The 24880-nt window shown below is 49.3% G+C and overlaps 1 protein-coding gene, 1 long non-coding RNA gene and 1 pseudogene across 3 annotated transcripts in view; 1 reads left to right on the forward strand and 2 right to left on the reverse strand.

Annotated features, from left to right (window-relative positions):
- LOC309360830 (calcium/calmodulin-dependent protein kinase type IV-like) overlaps window positions 1–1354 on the reverse strand; it is a 43882-nt gene extending 42528 nt beyond the window's left edge. The window contains exons 1-2 of the mRNA XM_081895750.1: window positions 1148–1354; window positions 212–785 (exon numbers count right to left, since the gene is read on the reverse strand). Of these exons, the coding sequence (XP_081751876.1) occupies window positions 212–312 (101 nt within the window). The 5' untranslated portion in view covers window positions 313–785; window positions 1148–1354. The remainder of the gene's footprint in view (window positions 1–211; window positions 786–1147) is intronic.
- A 6565-nt stretch (window positions 1355–7919) lies between these two features.
- LOC309361048 lies at window positions 7920–18788 on the forward strand. Its single transcript, XR_014164333.1, has 2 exons — window positions 7920–8916; window positions 18726–18788. It is a non-coding gene; the product is annotated as an uncharacterized lncRNA (long non-coding RNA).
- Window positions 12019–13223, reverse strand: LOC309360658 (prohibitin 1 pseudogene; annotated as a pseudogene). Its single transcript has one exon. The product of its transcript is annotated as a prohibitin 1 pseudogene (transcript).
- Window positions 18789–24880: the final 6092 nt, after the last annotated feature.

Raw genomic sequence — 24880 nt, forward strand, 5'->3', positions numbered from 1 at the left:
CGATAAAACATCAAACATAAAAAACTTCCCTAAACGTGGCTGCCTTCAGATGTCTTCTAAAAGTCAGATAGTTGTTTATTTCCTTGACATCTAATGGGAGGGTGTTCCACAGGGCAGGTGCCACCACCGAGAAGGCCCTCTGCCTGGTTCCTTGTAACCTCACTTCTCGTAATAATAAACAGCCAGAAGGAATTCTAGATCCCATCCTTACCTGCCGAGTTCCGCACCCATGATGTAGAAATCCTCAAGGACTGCATCCCTGCGGGATCCTTCGATCCAGTACTCGTCCTGCAGCGGCTTTGAGGTGGGCATCTTTGGGGCAGAGGCGAGGGTCCTTCCCGGAGGCGAGGAGGCTGGCTTTTCGCTTGGCCCTCTTAAAACATCGCAGATGGGCAGGCGGGGAGGGAGCGGCGGAGATGGGAAAGCAATTTCCAGGATTATCCGGGGAGGATCAGAATAAACGTCCTCAAATCTCCCTTCCTCCGCTTCCAGCTCCACACAAGAGGGTGGCAGGTGGGCCTCTGCTGCGCTGCTCCGCCGGCTGGATGGAGCCGCCTCACACGCTCCTTGCACGCTCGTTTTGCACGAGGCCCCCAGCTGCCTCCTGCAAAAAAAGGCAAGCGAGTCTTTGCCTTTAGAGATACCCCTTGAGGTTTTGGGGTGCCTGAGAACCCCTGCACGCTCTCTCACTCAGGCCTGGGTTGGCCACCTCCTCCAGTTAAGGTGATGGGGTTTCTTCTGCTTCTTGGCAAAGTCTCCGTCTTTTTCTACATCATGGGGATCACCTTGAGGAATAATAATAATAATAATAATAATAATAATAATAATAATGTACCAATCTGGCAGAGTAGGACAAGTCAAGTTATTCCTGTTCCTCAGGCTCCTGCCCCAACCCACCTTCTCTCCAGGCCATTGCAAATATTTTTAGGTGGTGGTGGGGTCTAACCCAGAGTGGAACGCTCCCCCACCCACTCCAGTTTCAAGATTTAAATCCAGGATTGCTGCAAAACCCCTGTTTTTCCCAGGTGCCCAAGAAAAATATATGGCCCTTGCTTGCTCCTCTCCAGTAATTATAACAGTTACAGCATCTATATTTGGAAAATAAACCCCACAATATCAGCATGGAGGTGCCGGCGGCTTTCCAAACCTGGGCTGCAGCCTTCCTTTCGGCGAGGTTCAAGTTTCACATGGCGGAGTGCAATTTCTCCCTCTGGAGCGGTCCTCCGCTCCTGCTCTGGTGGAGGATGCTCAGAGACCACGCCCGGGAGAGACAACATCCCGGTGACCTCTATTTGAGAAAGTGTGGCTTGCCAGCTTCAGCCTCAACTCGGCTCGCTCCTGCCACCCAAAGGCGCCTGCGCTTCATTGCCACTTCCTCCGGAGCTCCAGAGCAGAGATGCTGCAGCATGAGGAACTCATTTCGTATCCAGCCAAGCTGGGGGATCAGGGAATCGTACCATTGCAGAGTTGGAAGGGAACACTAGGGCTATCTAGTCCAACCCCCTGCAATGCAGGAATTTTTTGGGACTCAAACCCACGACCCTGAGATTAAGAGTCTCGTACTCTACCAACTAGGGATGCGGGTGGCGCTGTGGGGTAAACCACAGAGCCTAGGACTTGCCGATCAAAAGGCCGACGGTTCGAATCCCCGCAATGACGGGGTGAGCTCCCGTTGCTTGGTCCCTGCTCCTGCCAACCTAGCAGTTCGAAAGCACGTCAAAGTGCAAGTAGATAAATAGATACCGCTCTGGCAGGAAGGTAAACGGCGTTTCCGTGCACTGCTCTTGTTCGCAAGAAGCGACTTAGTCATCCTGGCCACGTGACCCGGAAGCTGTACGCCGGCTCCCTCGGCCCGTGAAGCAAGATGAGCGCTGCAACCCCAGAGTCGTCCATGACTGGACTTAACGGTCAGGGGTACCTTTACCTTTACCTTTAGGTCTAAACCACAGAGCCTAGGACTTGACGATCAGAAGGTCGGCAGTTTGAATCCCCGTGACGGGGTGAGCTCCCGTTGCTCAGTCCCTGCTCCTGCCAACCTAGCAGTTCGAAAGCACGTCAAAGTGCAAGTAGATAAATAGGTACCGCTCCGTGCGCTGCTCTGGTTCGCCAGAAGCGGCTTAGTCCTGCTGGCCACATGACTCGGAAGCTGTACGCCGGCTCCCTCGGCCAATAAAGCGAGATGAGCGCCGCAACCCCAGAGTAGGCGATGACTAGACCTAATGGTCAGGGGTCCCTTTACTCCTTTTACCTTACTCTACCAACTGAGCTATAGCAGGTTTAACCTGACTGTATGCTTGTGAAACATGGACCACTTATAAACGGCAACTCTCCTTTACACTTCCTGATATTACGAACACCAGAAGACCGAAAGGGGCTAGCCCAGCCCATCTAGTGAAACATGGACCACTTATAAACGCCATCTCCAACTCCTCGGAAGCTTCCATCAACGGTGTCTCAGAAAATTTTTACACATCACTTAGGAAGACTGGCAAACTAATACCAGTGTCTTGGAAGAAGCAAAGATCACCAATGTCGAAGCAAGGATTCTTCAACATCAACTTTGTTGGACCGGTCATGTTGTGCAGATGCCTCTTACTCGCCTCTTCTCTAAACTAAAAAAGCAACCCTGTATCAGGAGGTTTTTAACGTTTCATTTTTAAAATTATGCTTTAGTGTGTGTTGGAAGCCGCCCACAGTAGCTGGGGCAACCCATTTGGACACGCAGGGTATAAACAATAAAATGATTATTATTAAATGATTATTATTATTTATTATTAAGATTAAGATTGCCGGAAGAAATATCAACAACCTCAGATATGCAGATGACACAACCTTGATGGCAGAAAGTGAGGAGGAATTAAAGAACTTTTTAATGAGGGTGAAAGAGAAGAGGAGAGGTCTGAAGCTCAACATCAAATAAATGAAAATCATGGCCACTGGTCCCATCACCTCCTGGCAAATAGAAGGGGAAGAAATGGAGGCACTGAGAGATTTTACTTTCTTGGGCTCCATGATCACTGCAGATGGTGACAGCAGCCACGAAATTAAAAGACGCCTGCTTCTTGGGAGAAAAGCAATGACAAACCTAGACAGCATCTTAAAAAGCAGAGACATCACCTTGCCAACAAAGGTCTGTATAGTAAAAGCTCTGGTTTTCCCAGTAGTGATGTATGGAAGTGAGAGCTGGACCATAAAGAAGGCTGATCTCCAAAGAATGGATGCTTTTGAATTCTGGTGCTGGAGGAGACTCTTGAGAGTCCCATGGACTGCAAGAAGATCAAACCTCTCCATTCTGAAGGAAATGAGCCCTGAGTGCTCACTGGAAGGACAGATCCTGAAGCTGAGGCTCCAAGACTTTGGCCACCTCATGAGAAGAGAAGACTCCCTGGAAAAGATCCTGATGTTGGGAAAGATGGAGGGCGCAAGGAGAAGGGGATGACAGAGGACGAGATGGTGGGACAGTGTTCTCGAAGCGACCAGCATGAGTTTGACCAAACTGCGGGAGGCAGAGGAAGACAGGAGTGCCTGGCGTGCTCTGGTCCAGGGGGTCACGAAGAGGCGGACACGATTAAACGACTAAGCAACAACATTATTAAAAGGGCTCGAATGCTGCCAGCTTTCTTCCTAGGGAAATTGCTTTATGTTCTATAAATCACCCAACATCCAGCTTTGCGGAGATGCCCTTGTGATCAGGTGCTGTGGCAAATCCTACTCAGCCTCCTCTTCTCTTCGCTTGGGCGTCCTCCGGGCAGTCGCTGGTCTTTGAGCTGCCCCCCAACCACCCCAAAGAGAGGTGCTTCCTTATACTGCCCCACAGGGGCCTGGGACTTGTCTATCCATTCCCAACACCAAGTGCTGGCAGACTGGCTGGCTGCGCTCCTTTGCCCGCTTGCTTGCTTGCTCCATGGCCGCTTCAGCCCCTGGCACCCAGCACCCAGTGGCCAAACCCAGAGGCACCATTCGCCTGCGGAGCTTGTAGCCAGGGGTGCTGCAATAAACAGCTGTGCCAGCTTTTGGAGGCAGAGACGTGAGAGGGCATCAGAGGAGGGAGGGAAGAGAAGAGGGGCAGAGGCCAGTGTTGCCCACAGCACCCCTGACCATCCTTCAAGGCACCCCAGGGAGCCACGGCACAGGGGTTGAAAACCACTGCTGTAAGGAGAGACCAGGGACCTTTGCCCAGCCCTAGAGATAGATGCAAGTCCTTATATTCCGCTGGGCAGCTGCTGTCGTGGGTAATGGCCACAGGGCGGGGCTATTGGCCTCTTTATCAGTGTCGTTGTGGCTTTTCCTGATGGGTTTCGTTCTGTGTTCCTATTTGTAGCCTGCTTTTCTGTGTGGATACCAATTAAAGCGGCTCGTGGCAAAAGTGAAAAATGGAAAATACCAGAAACGGGAATGTAGAACAGGGGAACTTAGCTAAATTGAGTCAGGCCAATTAATAATACTAATACTACTATTTTAAGACAGCATCTTAAAAATTAGAGACATCACCTTGCCAACAAAGGTCAGTATAGTAAAAGCTATGGTTTTCCCAGTAGTGATGTATGGAAGTGAGAGCTGCACCATAAAGAAGGCTGATCGTCGAAGAATGGATGCTTTTGAATTCTGGGAAGAGTCGGACACGACTAAACAACAACAATACTACTATTGCTGCTACTGCTACTGCTACTACTACTAATTTATTACTTATACCTCACCCATCTAGGCGGCTCCCAACCGAATATGAAAAACACCATAAAGCATCAAACATTAAAAACTTCCCTAAACAGGGCTGCCTTCAGATGTTTTCGAAAAGTCAGACAGTTGTTTATTTCCTTGACAACTGGGAGGGTGTTCCATAGGACGGGCGCCATCACCGAGAAGGCCCTCTGCCTGGTTCCCAGTAACGTCACTTCTCACAATTAGGGAACTGCCAAAAGGCCCTCAGAGCTGGACCTTGGTGTCCAGGCTGGACAATGGGGGGTGGAGATGCTCCTTCAGGGATACTGGGCTGAGGCCGTTTAGGGCTTTCACGGTCATCACCAACTCTTTGAATTGTGCTACCCCGTGATCCTCAAATGAAGGGGGCATCTGAAGGCAGCCCTGTTTAGGGAAGCTTTTAATATTTGATGAATTATTGTATTTTAATATTTTGCTGGAATCTGCCCAGAGTGGCTGTGGAAACCCAGCCAGAAGGGTGGGGTATAAATAAATTGTTGTTGTTGTTTAGTCGTGTAGTCATGTCCACCTCTTTGTGACCCCCTGGACCAGAGCACGCCAGGCCCTCCTGTCTTCCACTGCCTCCCGCAGTTTGGTCAGACTCATGCTGGTAGCTTCAAGAACACCGTCCAACCATCTCGTCCTCTGTTGTCCCCTTCTCCTTGTGCCCTCCATCTTTCCCAACACCAGGGTCTTTTCCAGGGAGTCTTCTCTTCCCCTGAGGTGGCCAAAGTATTGGAGCCTCAGCTTCAGGATCTGTCCTTCCAGTGAGCACTCAGGGCTGATTTCCTTCAGAATGGAGAGGTTTGATCTTCTTGCAGTCCATGGGACTCTCAAGAGTCTCCTCCAGCACCAGAATTCAAAAGCATCCATTCTTCGGCCATCAGCCTTCTTGATGGTGCAGCTCTCACTTCCATACATCACTACTGGGAAAACCATAGCTTTGACTATACGGACCTTTGTTGGTCCTTTGGCATAAATAAATTATTATGATTATTAATGGTTCCAGACCTCATGATTCTGAACCAAAGGCTGATTTAAAAAGGAAGACTGGAAGCAGCTTTTCCCCGAGCCACAGCCTTGCTGCATCACTGACTGCCCTGCACTGAGTGGCAGCAGAGGTCCAGGATTTTGGAAAAGTGCTGCCTTCTCAGCCTTACCTGGGGTCTGAGCCTGAGACCTTCTGCCTGCGAAGCAGAAGCTCTACCGCTGAGCTATGGGTCTTTCCCCAAAGTGAAGGCCTCTCTTTTAAGAACAGCGCAGCACATCTTCCTTTGTTTTGCATTTAAAACCTTTCCAAAGGAGTAAAGGGGTGAAGGCGTTAAACCTTCCGGCGGGGAAAGGAATCTTAACATCAAGACGTAGCAGATCCCAGGTTAAAAGGCGCCTGGATTTTATCTTCTCCCTTCTTTTAAAAAGATGTTGGAAGGCAGACGAGGGAGAGAGAGAGAAGGATGGGGGTGCACGATGGAGAGCTGGACCCCCAAACTTTGGAATGAGGGGTGCGAAGCCTTCAGAACGAGGGAAAAGCAATGTCTTAAAAGGAGACCCAGATTGATGCAAAATCTCACTATCTTCAAGCCTCGTTTTCAAAGTTTAACTGCCAAAAGGGTCAGCAAAACTGCCTGTCTTGTCCCCCACTTTCCCTCCCCCCCAAAAAAACCTGCAAAGGGATCAGACCAATAGGCCTGATTTGGCATAACCCAACACCCTATATCCCTATTCACATTCCCACCCACCCCCAAACCATAAGAACTGGAATCTTGCTTTATTTTAAAGGAAAATATTCAGTGGTTAAGGGACATGGGTGGCGCTGTGGGTTAAACCACCGAGCCTAGGACTTGCCGATTAGAAGGTCGGCGGTTCGAATCCCCGCAACGGGGTGAGCTCCCGTTGCTCGGTCCCTGCTCCTGCCAACCTAGCAGTTTGAAAGCACGTCAAAGTGCAAGTAGATAAATAGGTAACGCTCCGGCGGGAAGGGAAACGGCGTTTCCGTGTGCTGCTCTGGTTCACCAGAAGCGGCTCAGTCATGCTGGCCACATGACCCGGAAGCTGTATGCCGGCTCCCTCGGGCAATAAAGCGAGATGAGCGCTGCAACCCCAGAGTCGGTCACGACTGGACCTAATGGTCAGGGGTCCCTTTACCTTTACTATTCATTGGTAGGGTACAGATTTTGAATGCAGATGGCGCCAGGTTCAGTTTGCCCATGGGGCAGGGCGCACCGCGGGGCCTCCAGAGTCTGCCTGCCTCCTCCCACTCAGCCACCCTACAGCTGGGAGGGAGGCAGCAGGTGGACCATTTGGGCAGCACGGAGCCTGCACGCGCCCAAGCCACCGTGTCTCTCCCAGGATAGATGCGTGGCTCAGGCACACTGCATGCTCTGCGGTGAGTGCCGCCTGGCATTTTGTCACCCCCTCAGCGGTGACACCCGGGGCGGTCCGACCCACCACACCCCCTTCCTCCGCCCCTGTGAAGGATGCTGAACTAGATAGGCCTTCTTTGGCCCAACCCAGCTGCTGGGCTCTTCTATGGAACCTCCAGTTCCAGAGACAGTCTATCTGAACTCCTAGGTTCTTTGGGGCATTATGTTCTTAAACAGATCCATAATCTGATGTGGGTATAGAGAAGACTCCCTGGAAAAGACCCTGATGTTGGGAAAGATGGGGGGCACAAGGAGAAGGGGGCGACAGTGGATGAGATGCTTGGATAGTGTTCTCGAAGCTACCAGCATGAGTTTGACCAAACTGCGGGAGGGAGTGGAAGACAGGAGTGCCTGGCATGCTCTGGTCCAGGGGGTCACAAAGAGTTGGACATGACTAGACAACAACAGCATAAAGCTTATATTTTGGGGCAGGGTCCAGCCATGCCGTCGGGTGACTTCAGACTCCGGTCTTTAAAGCTTGCGTACATCTTAACCCGGCACTGCTATGGCCCTTGGCGCTTTGGGGCCCGCGGCACATCTCTTAATCCGTCCCAGCCCACCTGTCCCCTGGTGCTCAGGAGACCAGGCAGAGAAGCTGGCTCTGAGCGCCGTATCCGCCGCAGCATGTAAAAGACGGTGTTAGAATTCTCCGCCAGCCCAAGGACATTCTTCCGCCTCTGGGATCATCCATTTGCAGGCTCCCAGAAGGCAGGCGGTGTCCTTGCATCGGCGAGGAATTCTAACACGGCCTTTCTCTTGTACCTACAAGGTAGGAAATTAGCACTCCAGCAGGGGCAAGCGAATGAGGTCGCACCTCGCCATGGGTTCCTCTGACGGCGTTCTGGATATTGAATATGCGAAATGCGTGCTAATGGGATTTTAATAACACGCTCCATTTCTTCCGGCTGGTTAGCGAGCGAGGAGTCGGCCCTCTCCTTCCGCTCCTCTGTCTGGATTCGACCCTTCCAACCCATTGCGGCAGGGGCTCTGAGACTCTTGGATCTGGGGGGGCGATATTCGGCTCCCCGAATTGTCAGACTTGGCCCCCGGCAAAGGGCAACACAACAAAATTCCCTTTTTTTGCGGTGCTGGGAACTTGAATCCGGCTCCCTCGACACACGGTTCTCCCCAGATCTGGCTCGCAGATGACAACGCTTTGGCTCTCAGCCACCGGTGTTCACCGAGCTGTGAAAAGGGAGGGGAGTGGAAGACTGATTATCTCATGGAATCGTAGATTGGGAGAGTTGGAAGGGAAACAAAGTGCCATCTAGTCCAGCCCCCCCGCAATGCCGGAACATCATGTGGGGGTTCAAGGACAGTGAAGAAGGAAGAATGAATGAATCAACCAACAATAAATAAAACAATAAATACGATAGACAAAGAATAGAAATAAAAAGTCAATTATATAAAATACATTTTGGGGTTTTGAATCAATAGTCAAATAGTGGACCTTATTCTGATTGTTCCAGCTAAAAACCTTGCCACCTTTGGTGTCACCTGCTCATCTTGATCTGCCAAGAGAAATTACCGTATTTTTTGCTCTATAAGACTCACTTTTCCCCTCCTAAAAAGTAAGGGGAAATGTGTGTGCGTCTTATGGACCGAATGCAGGCTGCGCAGCTACCCCAGAAGCCAGAACAGCAAGAGGGATTGCTGCTTTCGCTGCGCAGCGATCCCTCTTGCTGTTCTGGCTTCTGAGATTCAGAATATTTTTTTTCTTGTTTTCCTCCTCCAAAAACTAGGTGCGTCTTGTGGTCTGGTGCATCTTATAGAGCGAAAAATACGGTGCATGGTGGTAGTGGCTGGGCGTCGTGACGTTGAATAAATGAATGAATCTTTATTTGCATCAGCCTTCGGCCATAGCAAAAGAACAACGATATGATATACAAAGAATAGAAAGAAAAAGTCAATTATATAAAATACATTTTGGGGTTTTGAATCAATGGTCAAATAGTGGATCTTATTCTGATTGCCCCAGCGAAAAACCTTGCCAACTTTGCTGTCACCTGCTCATCTTGATCTGCCAAGAGAAAGGACCCTGGGGCAGTGGTTGGGCGACCCGGGATGGACGATAAAAGAGGGGCGATAATCTCATTCCTCAAGTCTTTATAAAGGGTGCAAGCCAGAAGGGCATGCGCCACCGATTCGGGACTGCTATCTCCACAGGGACATAAGCGTTTTTCGTGTGGAATATTTGGAATCATCCCTCAGGTGCAGCCGAGGGCAATACATTCAATGTTGCAAGAGTAAAAGCGCGTCTTTATTTTGGAATTGCTACGTTATGCAGATAGGGTCCCAGAGAGTCGAAATACGAAGGGTGGAAAACAGTCATACCACGGGCAAAATTTCCTTATTGTGGCCAAGTTGTTATGATGCTCAGATTGTTTCACTTTCCCCGTAAAAGAAAGATTGCAGTCGTTTGGAGCCAGGTTGCTGCTCACCCACGGCGGCTGGAGGTTAGCAGGACTGGACTCATCTGCAGAACAACTGGCGCGTGGTGGCGTGGTCCTGAGAGCCATGCCAAGGTTGGCACCCAGAACCTGCCGCCCTCTGCTTAGCTGCCTCTGGTTCTCTGGCTCTGGACTGCAGTCTGCCTGCCGAGGTTGGACACTGAGTCCCCACTGGAAAGAAGTTGTTGTTTAGTCATTTAGTCGTGTCCGACTCTTCGTGACCCCCTGGACCAGAGCACGCTAGGCCCTCCTGTCTTCCACTGCCTCCTGCAGTTTGGTCAAACTCATGCTGGTAGCTTCGAGAACACTGTCCCACCATCTCGTCCTCCGTCGTCCCCTTCTCCTTGCGCCCTCCATCTTTCCCAACATCAGGGTCTTTTCCAGGGAGTCTTCTCTTCTCATGAGGTGGCCAAAGTATTGGAGCCTCAGCTTCAGGATCTGTCCTACCAGTGAGCACTCAGGGCTGATTTCCTTCTGAATGGAGAGGTTTGATCTTCTTGCAGTCCATGTTCCCTTAATTCAGAACAATGAGGACTGGAATCTTTATTTTTAGAGGAAGAACCATTGCTCAGTGAGAAAGGGTTGGGTTGGGTAGGTAGGGTTGGGAATGACCCCCCCACTGCAGCTGCCGGTCTGTGTAGACAATACTGAGCTGGGTGGATCAATGGTCTTGACTTGCTAAAAGGCATCTTCCTATGTTCCCATAAGCCTTTCCACCACAGGAAAAGGCTGGGTTTCAGGCAAGTTTACCTGGGGCCTGGGCAACTCAGACCAGCTCAGAAGAAATGCCAACAATGCCACAGAAGAACCAGAGAGGGCAGTGGAAGGATGGGGAAAAGGGAGCCAATTCCATGTTTGCAGATCCGCTTGGCAGTGTCCTCTGTTTAAACATATTTATTTATTTGCTGTGGATAAAACACTGAGCTCGGCGGATGGTGGAGATGAAACAGTGATAAATAATCATTATCCATAGACAGCCATCTCTCTCTCTCTCTCTCTCTCTCTCTCTCTCTCTCTCTCTCTCTCTCTCTCTCTCTCTCTCTTCTCTCCCTCCCACCCCCCTCCTCTTCCCTCCAGCTCAGAGAAACTGGATGCAAATCCAGCCGTCCCACCAGCCCCCTCCCGAAATCTCAGGAACATAACAGGGACACCAGAAGGACATGAGACAGAGTCAATGTATTCCGTTTTCCAGGGGAAAAAGAGATATGAAACGGAAACCAAGCAAGGCTCTCTGTTTGAAAGGAGTCATCGGCAGTCAGGAGACATCAAGGAAACCTGGAATTGTCTCAGATATGAGGAAAAATAATATTCTAATCGAGATACTTTCTGAGAATCCTGGTTGGGTTATTTTCTGTGCCTTGTTTTTAATGTGGGGGACTTTGGTTCGCCGTTTCCTTTCGGATAAGATCTTCTGCCCTCCACCCTTGCCAGCCCAGTCATCATCGCCACAAAGATGTATTTATTTCTCTGCAGCCCACTCAACTATAGAGCTTTCTAAGTGCCATCTAATAAGACCCCGTGTCCTTCTCAAAGTAGAACCCCCATTAAAATTACCAGGACTACGTAGTCACATCCATTGCAGTTGTACCTCGGAAGTCGAAAGTTCCAAAAGCAAAGCATTCCAAAACCAAGGTGCGCTTTCGCATAGAAAGCAATGCAAAATGGATTAATCTGTTCCAGACTTTTAAAAACAACCTCTAAAACAGCAATTTAAACTGAATTTTGCTCTCTAACAAGACCACCAGTGCATAAAGTGAAAGCAATAATCAATGTGCTGTACTATAAAATAAATAAGATAGTATTGTAGATGGTTAAAATTTAAATGAAATATTTTTCATACCTGCACTGATGATAGTAATTGTTTGGAGGGGGGGCTTTTATCCATTTCCGCAGTTACACAATCAGTCAAATCAGTAGCTGAACTGGGTTCCACACAGTCACAAAATCAGTAGCTGAACTGGGTTCCACACAGTCACAAAAACAAATGAACCGAAAAAGCCTCAAAAACACAGAATAAATAGCAAAAACAAAAGTGCCAAACTTAATCATCATTTCATCATCATTTTTTATTTGTATGCCGCCTTTCCACAGTTAAAAAAACAATGCTCAAGGCGGCTTACAGCATAACAAGATTTACATAATTACAAAAGTCATAAACAATAAATAAACCACATCAAAAAAATATACACAACCAAATGGGAAACAATTTCCATTCCATTCCAGAAGTCCATTTGAAATGTTAAAAAACCAAGGCGCAGCTTCTGTTTGGTGCAGGGCCCCCGGAAACAATACCTGACACCCGCATCGGACATTCAGCTTCCGAAAAACATTCACAAACCAGAACACTCACTTCCAGGTTTGCGGCGTTCGGGAGCCAAGCCGTTCAGGAACCAAGCTACCACTATATAATTTATATATATATAAATAAACAATGAAAACAAACAGAGGGATTTCCAATGCATTTTAATTAGGACATATTGCATTTTCAATCCCCCTAAAAATGGGGAAAGCTTTAAAATTGCAGCTAAATCTATTAGGACGGGGATGCCGGCTTCATTTGCTGGGTTGGCTGGACCAACGTGGGCAGGTAGGTGACGTTGCGGGACGGCGCAAGGTGGAAAGCAATGTCCTCGGCTGCCTCGAGCTTGCGCAGTTCGATGAGTCCGTCGCCCGCCGAAGCCAGCGAGCTGGCGATGAGCTGAGCAGCCTTTGCATCACCTTGGGCAGAGAGGACCGCCGCGGCTTTCAGGTGCTCGGCCTTCTCCACCATGAACCTGGCCCTTTCTGCTTCCTGCTGGGCCACTTGCTTCATTTCAACGGCCTCCACAAACTCCTTCCCGAATGTAAGGTGCGTCAAGGAAACGTCGTCCAGGACGAGACCAAAGGGGGCTGCTCTTTCTGCCAGTTCTTCGCTAACCTGCCGAGAGACCAGCTCCCTCTGGGTGATCAGCTCGCCGGCGTCGAAACGAGCCACCACCGACTTCAGAGTCTCGGTCGTGATGGAAGGCAGCACCCTCTCATCATAGTCCTCACCCACCGTGGTGTAGATCCAGGGAAGCTGCGCTGCCACCGGCCTGAACAAGATCCTCAGGGTGATGTCCACATTCTGTAGATCTTTGCTCCCGGTGACGACTGGGATGTTGCGTGGGCGAGAGCGGCAGTCGAAGATGACTGGTTTCTGCACCCAGGGGACGAGGAAGTGGCTCCCTTCTCCCACCACAACGTCCTGGACGCCCCGGAAGCGGTCAAAGATGACGGCCTTGTGGCCCGCATCCACGGTGTAAACAACAGAGTTGACTATGCCACCAGCAACCGCCAGACCCAGGCCTAGTCTGCTCATGGTCTCAAAGATCTTGGCGGCCATTGGGGTCTTCACGGCTCCCGGTGACCTGAACTCCACGTGAGCGCTCAGCCAAGTCCCCCGGTTGTTCTGTGTTCATGTAAAATCTTTGCCCTCTCGCCTACGGGCCGCGATGCCCGATGGAATCGGCAGCCCTTCCCATCACAGTGGCAAAGCAGCGAAGGAAAGTGGCACATGCCCAAACCCATGTGCCCCAAATCTCGAACCCCCATATCAGGGTGCCTTTTGGGGGCTCTCAGGGGTTGACACCCTAGTGACACCACCGGGGCCTGCCTTATGATGTCACAGCCCCACGACATCGCCGAGCCCTGCTTTGTGATGCTGTAACTGGAAAAAGAGGCTCCAAGACTTTGGCCACTTCATGAGAAGAGAAGACTCCCTGGAAAAGACCCTGATGTTGGGAAAGATGGAGGGCACAAGGAGAAGGGGCCGACAGAGGACGAGATGGTGGGACAGTGTTCTCGAAGCTACAGACATGAGTTTAACCAAACTGTGGGAGGCAGTGGAAGACAGGAGGGCCTGGCATGCTCTGGTCCAGGGGGTCACAAAGAGTTGGACATGACTAAACGACTAAACAACAACTGGAAAAAGGACAGGAAATGGTGCTGATTGGAAGTGGGGCAGCGCGGCCAATCCCAAACTTTTGCAAGCACAGACAGTATTGGAAGAGGGAATCGTGTGTGACCGCTCTGACAGCGTTGAGAGACCAACCATCATGGATGCGCAATAATTTTAAAAAGGATATCTAGGAGGTATCGTATGTTCTTCCACAACTGTCAGAGGTGGTCTGCTTCTAAACCGCTGAGCCTCTTGGGCTTGGCGATCGGAAGGTTGGCTGTTCGAATCCCGACAACGGGGTGAGCTCCTGTTGCTCTGTCCCAGCTCCTGCCATCTAGCAGTTCAAAAGCACACAAGTGCAAGTAGATAAATAGGCACCACTGCGATGGGAAGGTAAACAGTGTTTCCGTGTGCTCTGGTTTCCGTCACAGTGTCCCGTTGCACCAGAAGTGGTTTAGTCATGTTGGCCACATGACCCAGAAGGCTGTGGACAAACGCTGGCACCCTCGGCCTGAAAGCAGAGATGAGCGCCGCAACCCCATAGTTGCCTTTGACTGGACTTAACCGTCCAGGGGTCCTTTCCCTTTTTACCTTTTACATCTGAGTAACAGTTGTTGGGGTCACACATGGGCAGAGTGGCTCAGGTTCTGCTTAAGGCATCTAGTTGGCCGTTGTTCTGGTCCTGAGGGTTAACTGTGAGTCGAGGTCCGAGTCCAGTCCGAGGACGAGGGTGCAGTAGGGAGACAGTCCATCAAAGCTGAAGCTGGGTCCAAGGCAGGGAGTCGGGTGAGGTCAGGAGCTCCAGCAGAGAAGCAGGACAGGGTTCAGGCAGGAACAGGCTACCAACAATGTTGCTCCCGCAACTTGGGACTGGGGCTGGCTGGCTTTTATCTGCCCTGAGTCATAGGGCGGCCCTGATCCTCTGGCGACTCGCCTCTCCTGGAGGCGAGCACTCCTCCTGCGGGAACTTGGTTCCCTCCGCCTCTCTGCCCTGAGCCTCTGCAGCTCAGGAGAGGCTGGAGGGTTCCCGGACCCAGAGGCAACCTCAGCTTCCTCTGACGGGGCTGAGAGTGGAGCACCTGCAGGCAATGGGTCCTCCACCCCCTCAGGAGCCAGAGTGCCTGCACCTGAGGATCCAGCACAGGTGAGGACCCTTCAGGCTCAAGCCCCAGCCCCGGCTCAGCTGGTTCTGGAGGTGGGGACTCCTGTGCAGGCTTGGATTCCTCAGGTTCAGCCTCCAAGTCCGAATCCCAGGCCGTCACAGCCGTTGTGAGGAGAGGCTGCTGGACCAGAAAGACCATTGGCTTAATCCATCACACTCTTCTTAGGTTCTTGTGGAACCTCCAGGTTCAGAGACAGTCCATCTAGATTCCTAGCCACTGTGAGAAGAGGATGCTAGGCTCGATGGGTCCCTTTTGGTCAGTTTCCGCTTCAGGGCTTTTTCGACGTTCCGGCGTTATTTCATCTAAATCTGTCCTCTCATCCAGCCAGTTCCGCTTTGGGCTTTGTCGAGACTGGGGAATCGCCCTTTTCAAATCGAGGCGCTTAGCTCTCCGTTTGTTTGACTTGAAAAGAGGAAGGAAATTAATTATTTTGTTCTCTCATTATGCCGGAATAAAATCTTATTTTAAACGGGAATGGAATCGACTTCCTGGGACTGCTTTACATCTGTGGAGGGAGGACACCTGATGACCTCCCTTCCTTTTGTTCACTTAAAAAATAATAATAAAGCACGTATATTTAATTTCTCCACTGCCATGCTCTTTCCAGAAAGACAGAAAAGGGGAATTAAAGTATTTGGAAATCTCCACTCTCCATCTCTCCCTCTCTCTATTCATGTCAGTCCCTCAGCACCAAATCCTTTCTAATAGCAGACCTCCAATGCCCATCATGCTTTCTGGAAAACGTAGAGCTTCTATATATAAAACTTTATCGGCGGAGAAAATCCATTCTTTTATAACCCAGAGCAAAATGCTAACTAAGGCCCTCTTTAACTTTCTTACTAGCAGCCAAGAGGGTTTGAGGCATGCATTATCCTGGAGCCTTCTGAGACCAGAGCATGTTCAACTGTCAAGGGCTGTGTAGGCCTGAGGCATAATGGCCCCTCCATTTTCGTACGTGGCCACGATGAGGGGCACTCTTGACTGTTTTTCAGGAGGGCGGGTTGATTTCTTTTGGGGTTGGTGGTGGTGGTATTTCTACAAAAAGCTCATTGCGCTCCTAGCCTGTGAAAAACCGTTGTTGATAGCAGCGTAGCTTTGATCCACAGGCACCGGGAATTAAAAAATGGTGGCCATCAGCGTAAGGAACTCGAAGAGTTGGTGTCTTCTTCTTCTTCTTCTTCTTCTTCTTCTTCTTCTTCTTCTTCTTCTTCTTCTTCTTCTTCTTCTTCTTCTCCTCCTCCTTCTCCTCCTCCTCCTCCTCCTCCTCCTTCTCCTTCTTTGGCAATCACCTGTAGCCAAGTAAGATGGACTTCCATAAACACAGTTTTAACAATGCGTCTGTAAGTGACCATGGAGGCCAATTCTGGATCCACATGTCCTTCCACGGTGGGGACATAGGTCTCCGGGTGGGAGTTGATCATGGTGAGGGTTTGCCAAGCATGCCTTCCTCTTAGCACATTTCTCCCTTGTGTCCTGAGTGCAAGTGTCTTCAAAACCCACGACACCTTTGGTAAAGGCTGTTCTCCAACTGGAGCGCTTGCAGGCCAGTGTTTCCCAGTTGTCAGTGTTTATACTACATTTTTTAAGATTTGCCATGAGAGAGTCTTTGAACCTCTTTTGTTGACCACCAGCATTACGCTTTTCATTTTAAAGTTTGGAGTAACGTAGTTGCTTTGGAAGACGATAATCAGGCATCCGAACCACATGACCAGTCCAACGAAGTTGATGTTTCAGAATCCTCACTTTGACACTGGTGATCATTGCTTCTTGGTGTACACTGGCATTAGTTCGCCTGTCTTCCCAAGTGATGTGTAAAAACTTTCAGAGACAAAGTTGATGGAAACTTTTGAGAAGAAGAAGAAGAGTTTGGATTTGATATACCGCTTTATTACTACATGAAGGAGTCTCAAAGTGGCTAACAATCTCCTTTCCCTTCCTCCCCCACAACAAACACTCTGTGAGGTGAGTGGGGCTGAGAGACTTCAGAGGAGTGTGGGAGTCAACATAACAGCCAAAAATCTGAGTCTATTTAAGGATAATTATGAAAAATGTTGGTCTGAAATTAAGAGAGACTTGGATAGTTGGGCAAAACTGAAGCTTTCTTTGTTAGGCCGAATTGCTGCTATTAAGATGAATGTATTGCCAAAGATGTTGTTTTTGTTCCAAACATTGCAAATTGTGGACAAAACGGAGTGTTTCCGGAGGTGGCAGAGAGATATTTCCAAATTTGTCTGGCAGGGCAAAAAGCCCAGAATCAAGCTTAAGATATTAACAGATGCGAAGGAAAGAGGGGGCTTTGCCCTGCCAGACTTAAGGTTGTACTATGAAGCCGCAGCTTTCTGCTGGCTAAAAGACTGGCTACTTCTCGAAGACACTGATGTGTTAGACCTGGAAGGTTATAACAATGCTTTTGGTTGGCATGCATACTTGTGGTATGATAAGGTTAAGATCAATAAGGCCTTTAAGAACCATATTGTCAGAAAAGCAGTGTTTAATGTCTGGACAAAATATAAAGACTTACTGGAAAATAAAACTCCAAGGTGGCTCTCACCTTTGGAAGCTAAGGCCTGGAAAAGACCCAATATGGAAGGCTACGGGCCAAAATATTGGGAACTGTTAGAAAAAGACGGAGATAATTGGAAACTGCAGAGTATGGAGAAAATGAAGGATAAAGTGCGAGACTGGTTACACTACGCTCAGATTAAAGAAATTTTTAAAAGTGACAAGAAGTTAGGGTTCCAGGTGGAGAAATCGAAGTTGGAAACAGAATTGTTAGAACCTAAGACTAAGGTACTTTCAAGAATGTATAACTTGCTGTTGAAATGGAATACACAAGACGAAATGGTTAAGTCGGCTATGATAAAATGGGCACAGGACATTGGGCATAACATTATGTTTGAGGACTGGGAAAGGTTGTGGACCACTGGGTTGAACTTTACTGCATGTAATGCTTTGAAAGAAAATGTAATGAAAATGATATACAGATGGTACATGACCCCAGTTAAACTTGCCAAAATACACCATTTGTCTGATAACAAATGTTGGAAATGTAAAGAAAATGAAGGAACATTCTTCCACCTCTGGTGGACTTGCCCTAAAGTGAAGGCCTTCTGGGAAATGATATATAATGAGTTGAAAAAGGTATTTAAGTATACCTTCACCAAGAAACCAGAGGCCTTTCTTCTGGGCATTGTCGACCAGAAGGTGTTAAAGAAAGACAGAACATTTTTCATGTATGCAACAACAGCAGCAAGGATACTACTCGCTAAGAACTGGAAAACTCAAGATCTACCCACACTGGAAGAATGGCAGATGCAACTGATGGACTATATGCAATTGGCGGAGATGACTGGCAGAATCCGAGACCTGGGAGAAGAAAGGATTGAAGAAGATTGGAAGAAATTCAAGATTTATTTACAGAAACATTGTGATTTAGTGGAATGTTAAGAAGGATGCTTGGTTATAAATAATTGGCCATCACTAAAATAGATCAGAATTTGATGATAAGAGAGAATAAGAGAAACAAAATTTGTAGGAGAATTATTTTATTGTATTTAAATAAGTGGTTATAAATTTGGAAATAATTTGCTTGACAAAAATTTATTAATGATGCAAGTGGGAGCGGGAGACGTGAGAAAGTCTAAGGATGTTATGAAATTTTGTAAAAACAAAGCAACACTGTTTATTCTTTTCTAAAAACTCCAATAAATATTTATTTTAAAAAAAAGAGAGACTTCATAGGAGTGTGACTAGCCCAAGGTCACCCAGCAACTGCATGTAGAGGAGCGGAGACGTGAACCCAGTTCACCAGATTACGAGACTACCGATCTTAACCACTACACCACACTGGTTCCACCTTCCGCCACACTGAGGAGTCGGAGATGGTCACACAGCCCCTGACATTATCTAAAAAACCGATAGTGAGTAACTAAGCAAGAAAGCTCACATGTCAAAATGTGCACTTGGTCTAGAAGCCAAGCCTTGTGAGGAGCAGTTGAAGGAGCTGGGTATGTTTAGCCTGGAAAAGAGGAGACCGAGAGGAGATATGAGAGCCATCTTCAAATATCTGAAGAGCTGTCACATGGAAGAGGGAACAAGCTTGTTTGCTCCTGTTCCGGAGGGTAGGACTCGAACCCATGGCTTCAAGCGACATGAATGGAGATTCCGACTCAACATCAGGAAGAACTTTCTGACAGTAAGATCAGTTTGACCATGGTGGTGGACTCTCCTTCCTTGGAGGTTTTCAAGCAGAGGTTGGGTGGCCATCTGTCCCTTCCAACTCTATGATTCTATGATTCTAGGAGTGGTAGCTCAAAACAGCCATGCTGGCTGGGGCTTGTCAGGACTGCGTGCAGGAGCCAGGCCCTGGGACCAGTAGGACTTTGCATGACTGGGGCCTTCCTATGTTTGTTCTGAAGAGGCAAGGCACAGCCGCACAGGTGAGGTTGATTGGTAACTCACAGCACCTGGTGGCAAGAGCCAGGAAGGGATATAAGGTCAGCATTTCCCTTTGGCTCTTTGCCAGAGCAACATGTGCCCTGCCTTGCTGCGTTTGGCTTCTTGCTTCCTGATTCTTGGACCTTGGCTCCTTGCTTCTCGACCCTCAGATCCTTGACTTCATGACTCCTTGCTCCTCGACCCTCAGACCCTTGACTTCGTGACTCCTTGCTCCTCGACCCTCGGACCCTTGACTTCATGACTCCTTGCTTCTTGATCCTCAGACCCTTGACTTCATGACTCCTTGCTTCTCGACCGTTGGACCCATGACTTCTTGACTCCTTACTTCTCGACCGTTGGACCCTTGGCTTTGTGACTCCTTGCTTCTTGACCCTCGGACCCTTGACTTCGTGACTCCTTGCTTCTCGACCCATCGGACCCTTGACTTCGTGACTCCTTGCTTCTCAACCCTCAGACCCTTGGCTTCCTGGCTTCTGGACTCCTGTTCGTGCCCCCACCCCACCATCTTGCCCCCAGTCCCGACGTCCCCAGTCGGGACTTTGATCGACCGTGAACCGGACCGTGACAGGGCTTATGGGGGATGCAGTATAAAGGCAAGAATGCCCTAAGGCTTTCCCGCGAGCAGAGCACCATTGCTGTAACCACTACACCACGCTCCCTCTTCCCGCCACGGTCTCTCCTTCTGCCATTGCCTCCTGCCCGACTTTCCCTCTCTCGTTTCCCCCTAGAAGTGAGTTGTCTCGCCTGTGACTGAAACACACTTTGGAACTGTCAGCCGCGCTGGCAGAGAGCCCTCGTTAGCATTTCGCTCCAGGTAAAAGAATGGATTTTCTCTGCTGATAAATTCATATATTTATAACCTCTATATTTGCTGAAAACATGAGAGAGAGAGAGAGGGGAGGAAGACTGGCTTCTTGGAGAGCAGGAGGCAGAATGGTGCTTTTTTATTATTATTTTATTTTTCGTCTGGGAGATTAAAGGTAGACTCTTGTCCCCCTGGCACCAGAGTATTTATGCTGGCTGATGTCTCCTTCCCAGGAACGAGAACTCGGGGTCGCGGCGGATAGTTTTATCAAAATGTCAGCTCAGTGTGCATTGGCAGTCGGGGGGAAGAAGAGGGAGCGCAGAATTCCATGTTAGGGATTATTAGGGACGGAAGTGAAGAAACGGCTCCATACAAATCTGAAGTACAGGCGTATTTCAGAACGCGGTAGACGGCCTTGCACGTCCCATCTCACAGAAAGCGCTTCAGACAGTGGTCTAAACCACTGAGCCTCTTGGGCTTGCTGATCAGAAGGATGACGGTTCGAATCCCTGTGATGGAGCAAGCTTCCGTTGCTCTGTCCCAGCTCCTGCCAACCTAACAGCTTGAAAGCACGCCAGTGCAAGTAGATAAATAGGTCCCACTGCGGCGGGAAGGTAGACAGCGTTTCTGTGCGCTATGGTGTCCGTCACGGCATCCCGTTGCGCCAGAAGCGGTTTAGTCCTTCTGGCTACGTGATCTGGAAAGCTGTCTGTGGACAAACACCGGCTCCCTCGGCCTGAAAGAGAGATGAGTGCCACAACCTCATACAGTGGTACCTCGGGTTAAAAACTTAATTCGTTCTGGAGGTCCGTACTTAACCTGAAACTGTTCTTAATCTGAAGCACCACTTTAGCTAATGGGGCCTCCTGCTGCTGCTTTGCCGCCGGAGCACGATTTCTGTTCTCATCCTGAAGCAAAGTTCTTAAACTAAAGCACTATTTCTAGGGTTAGCGGAGTCTGTAACCTGAAGCATATGTAACCCGAGGTACCAATGTAGTCGCCTTTGGACTTAACCGTCTAGGAGGTCCTTTACCTTTACCGTATCCAATGTTAGCCAAACTGTGAGAGTAGATCCACTGAAATTAACTGGCGTGGCTACTTTAGGCCTGTGAATTCCGGTATAATTTTGTTGGGTTGTTCCTGCGTTGTAGGGGGGTTGGTCTAGGTGACCCATTGGGTTTCCAACTCTAATATTTGATTATAAGTCTCAGAGAGCCAAAACTATTGAAGCGATGGTGGACCGGGTCAGCTTCTTGGAAAGAGAAAGGCGAAAGCGTTTGCAGCTTTTAAAAGCCAAATATGTTGTCATTTAGTCGTGTCCGCCTCTTCGTGTCCCCCTGGACCAGAGCACACCAAGCACTTCTGTCTTCCACTGCCTCCTGCAGTTTGGTCAAACTCATGCTGGTAGCTTCGAGAACACTGTCCCACCATCTCATCCTCTGTCGTCCCCTTCTCCTTGTGCCCTCCATCTTTCCCAACATCAGGGTCTTTTCCAGGGAGTCTTCTCTTCTCCTGAGGTGGCCAAAGTCTTGGAGCCTCAGCTTCAGGATCTGTCCTTCCAGTGAGCCAAATATAGAATCATAGAATTGTAGAGTTGGGAGACACCAGGGTTCAAGTCCTCCCCCTCAACCAGGGCCAGATTTAGGTTTGATGAGGCCCTATGCTACTGGAGGTAATGGGGCCCTTTCTATGTCCAGCTGTCCTTTGTCAACAACAAATGGTCGCTGTTTTTTGTGTTGAATATATGCTATATATGGTAATTGATGGACCTAATAGGTATCTCAAGCCATTTGCCCATGTGGCCCTGCAACCAGTCCATGCAGAATGTAGGCACCCTATATATAGAAAGGAGCAAACCAGTGATATTTTAGGGAGCAGGCGGGGGCCATGACAGGCCCATCAGAGGAGCCTCCGCAACACAAAACACTGTTGCTGGATGTAGGTCTTATTTTATTTGTTTTTTATATTTTGGAAATGTACATCCAGTCCCCCCCCATAATTTTTCTGAGGCCCCCAAGAGAGTGGGGCCCTGAGCTACAGCTTGTTTAGCTTATACATAAATCCGGCACTGCATGACTCAACCAGAAGAAGCTCGCTTTCCACCTAGCTTACCTCTCAGGCTTGTTGTAGGGTTTAAATGGGGAGGGGAAAAGCCACATAGCCCACCTTGAGCACCTTGAAGGAGAAGGGTAAAAATATGTAGGCAATCAATCAATAACTTCTATTTTTGGTGTCTGCTAAAAATATTTGAATTCTGGTGCTGGAGGAGACTCTAGAGAGTCCCATGGACTGCAAGAAGATCCAACCTCTCCATTCGGAAGGAAACCAGCCCTGAGTGCTCACTGGAAGGACAGATCCTGAAGCTGAGGCTTCAAGACTTTGGCCACCTCATGAGAAGAGAAGACTCCCTGGAAAAGACCCTGATGTTGGGAAAGATGGAGGGCGCAAGGAGACGGGGACGACAGAGGACGAGATGGTGGGACAGTGTTCTCGAAGCTACCAGCGTGAGTTTGACCAAACTGCGGGAGGCAGTGGACGACAGGAGGGCCTGGCGTGCTCTGGTCCAGGGGGTCACGAAGAGGCGGACATGACTAAACGACTAAACAACAAAAATATTTCAGGCAAGCCTCCCCAGATGATTAGAAAGGTTGTGCGAATTTTAATGTGTTTTCCTTATTTACTTTTTTCAAATCATTGTTCATTTTTCTTATTAATAATTTTATTGCTTTGTCTTTTTTTGGTAAACTGCTTTTTTTTGGAGGGGAAATACAACCAGGCAGTGTGTAGATTTTATGAAATCAACAAATAATAAGTTTTCCTCTACGGGGCTCGTTTTTTCAGCCCTTGAATTTAAAACACAGGTGTGTGTGTGTGTGTGTGTGTGCAAAACAGTAGCTGCGCTGGTTAAAAAAACACGGGGTGGTGTGGTGTGGGGAATAAGGTAAACATCCTAACCAGTGCTCTTTTTTCTGGGGGTACGCATACCCCTAAACATTTTGCGAATCTTTGTACTTTTGTCCATTTACTGTCTTTATTTTTCCCAATTTGAACTACGAAACAGTGATTTTCTTGAGTCAAAATGAGGGCACCCCTAAACATTTTTTTTGGGGGGGGCCTGATCCTAACATTTCCCCACCTCTCCCCAAAATCCACCTCCCCTCCCTCTCTATTTTGCTCAGAAAAGGGGAAATGTCTGTAGCAACCGCAAGAGAGGAAAGTGAAATTCTGGACGGTCAAAGGAGACGGGGGCATGCGGTTGAGAGAAGGGGGGGGGGAAATATGTTAGGGATCTAAAGGCTTGGAATTAGAAGAATTGGAGCGAAGGGGGGGAGTCAAAAGAGTGCAAAAGGGGGGGGTTAGAAGGGAAAGACAACAGAAGTGGGAGACCATGGGGACTTCCAGAGAGGGTCTTAGAAATTCAAAGCAGCCTCGCATAGACTCAAAAGCTCTGTCATTCAGAGCTCCACGACAAGAGCTCACCGAGCCTGGAACCAGAACAATGCCAAATTGTTCCGGGAAGGTGGGAAAATCCAGGGTCTCAACGCTCTCCGCTCAGACCAGCGGTTCCGCTAGTCAAACAAGCGTTCCACTTGAATCGATTCTGGACACCGCGTTAGCATAATCCGGCCCCCCTCCACCCACACCCGGCCCCCCGTCTCGCTATGACAACTTGAAGGAGAATTCGGGGAAAGGCCGGTGAGTGACAGCCGACGCTGCGCTGACAAGGCGAGAAGATGGGGGTGTGTGTGGATTGGACGGTTGTGTGTTTTTTGTATAAATAAAAACTGCATCGTTTTGTCGCTTTCGGAAATCCCGAATTTTCCTTCTGCAACTTTTCTTCTGCGAAAATTCGCCTGCCGCTGCTGTGGCAAGGTTGTGCGGCAGTCGGATGCAAAACGGCGGCTTGCTTTGTGGTCTCCTGCTTCTCTCGGCATGGACGGGCCTCAACACCCCCCCCCAAAAAAAGCCGGTCATTCCTCTCTTGGCACAATTCCCCCACTCCACACACACACACACACACACACACACCAGGATTTCCCCGCTGTTTGACAGGCGCAAATGAGAATCGGCATTTTACGCCTGCCGCAGGGAGGCGAGGAGTGCATATCCGGGTGCTGCCCCCCCGTGTGGGAAACCGGCCTTGTCCCCTGCCAATCTTCCCCCAGCGCCGAGTGCGGCACAGGCCAGAAAGACATGTATCTCTCGTGTAAACGGAGGAGAGGCAGCTTTGTTTGCGGCCCAGAGGTCAAGAGGCCCCTGCTTGACAACATGTTGATGGTACCTTGGAGAAGCAAGGGGGTCACACCCCACTGTTTCGCCGCAATGCATGGAGCAGGCCGTGCCACGCATCCCCAGAGCCTTGTCCGCCTCCCCAAAATGAGGAGCGTAGAACGGGTCAAAGAGGTCCCAGGTTTAATCCTAAGCAGGTGTTGTTGTTGTTGTTTAGTCGTGTCCGACTCTTCGTGACCCCCTGGACCAGAGCACGCCAGGCACTCCTGTCTTCCACTGCCTCCCGCAGTTTGGTCAAGCTCATGCTGGCAGCTTCGCGAACACTGTCCCACCATCTCGTCCTCTGTCGTCCCCTTCTCCTTGTGCCCTCCATCTTTCCCAACATCAGGGTCTTTTCCAGGGAGTCTTCTCTTCTCCTGAGGTGGCCAAAGTCTTGGAGCCTCAACTTCACAATCTGTCCTTCCAATGAGCACTCAAGGCTGATTTCCTTCAGAATGGATAGGGGATATGCCTGTTGTCTTTGTCCACGGAGTTTTCTTGGCAGGGATACTGGAGTGGCTTGCCGGTTCCTGCTCCAGGTGGAGCACGTTTGGTCAAAACTCTCCACTATGACCTGTCTATCTTGGGTGGCCCAGCACGGCATAGCTCATAGCTTCTCTGAGTTATTCCAGCCCCTTCGCCACGGCAAGGCAGTGATCCATGAAGGGGCCTGAGCAGGTAGATCTGGGAATATC

The sequence above is a fragment of the Podarcis melisellensis genome (genome assembly GCF_964234715.1).
Source record: "Podarcis melisellensis genome assembly, chromosome: 18".
NCBI classification, from domain to species: domain Eukaryota; kingdom Metazoa; phylum Chordata; class Lepidosauria; order Squamata; family Lacertidae; genus Podarcis; species Podarcis melisellensis.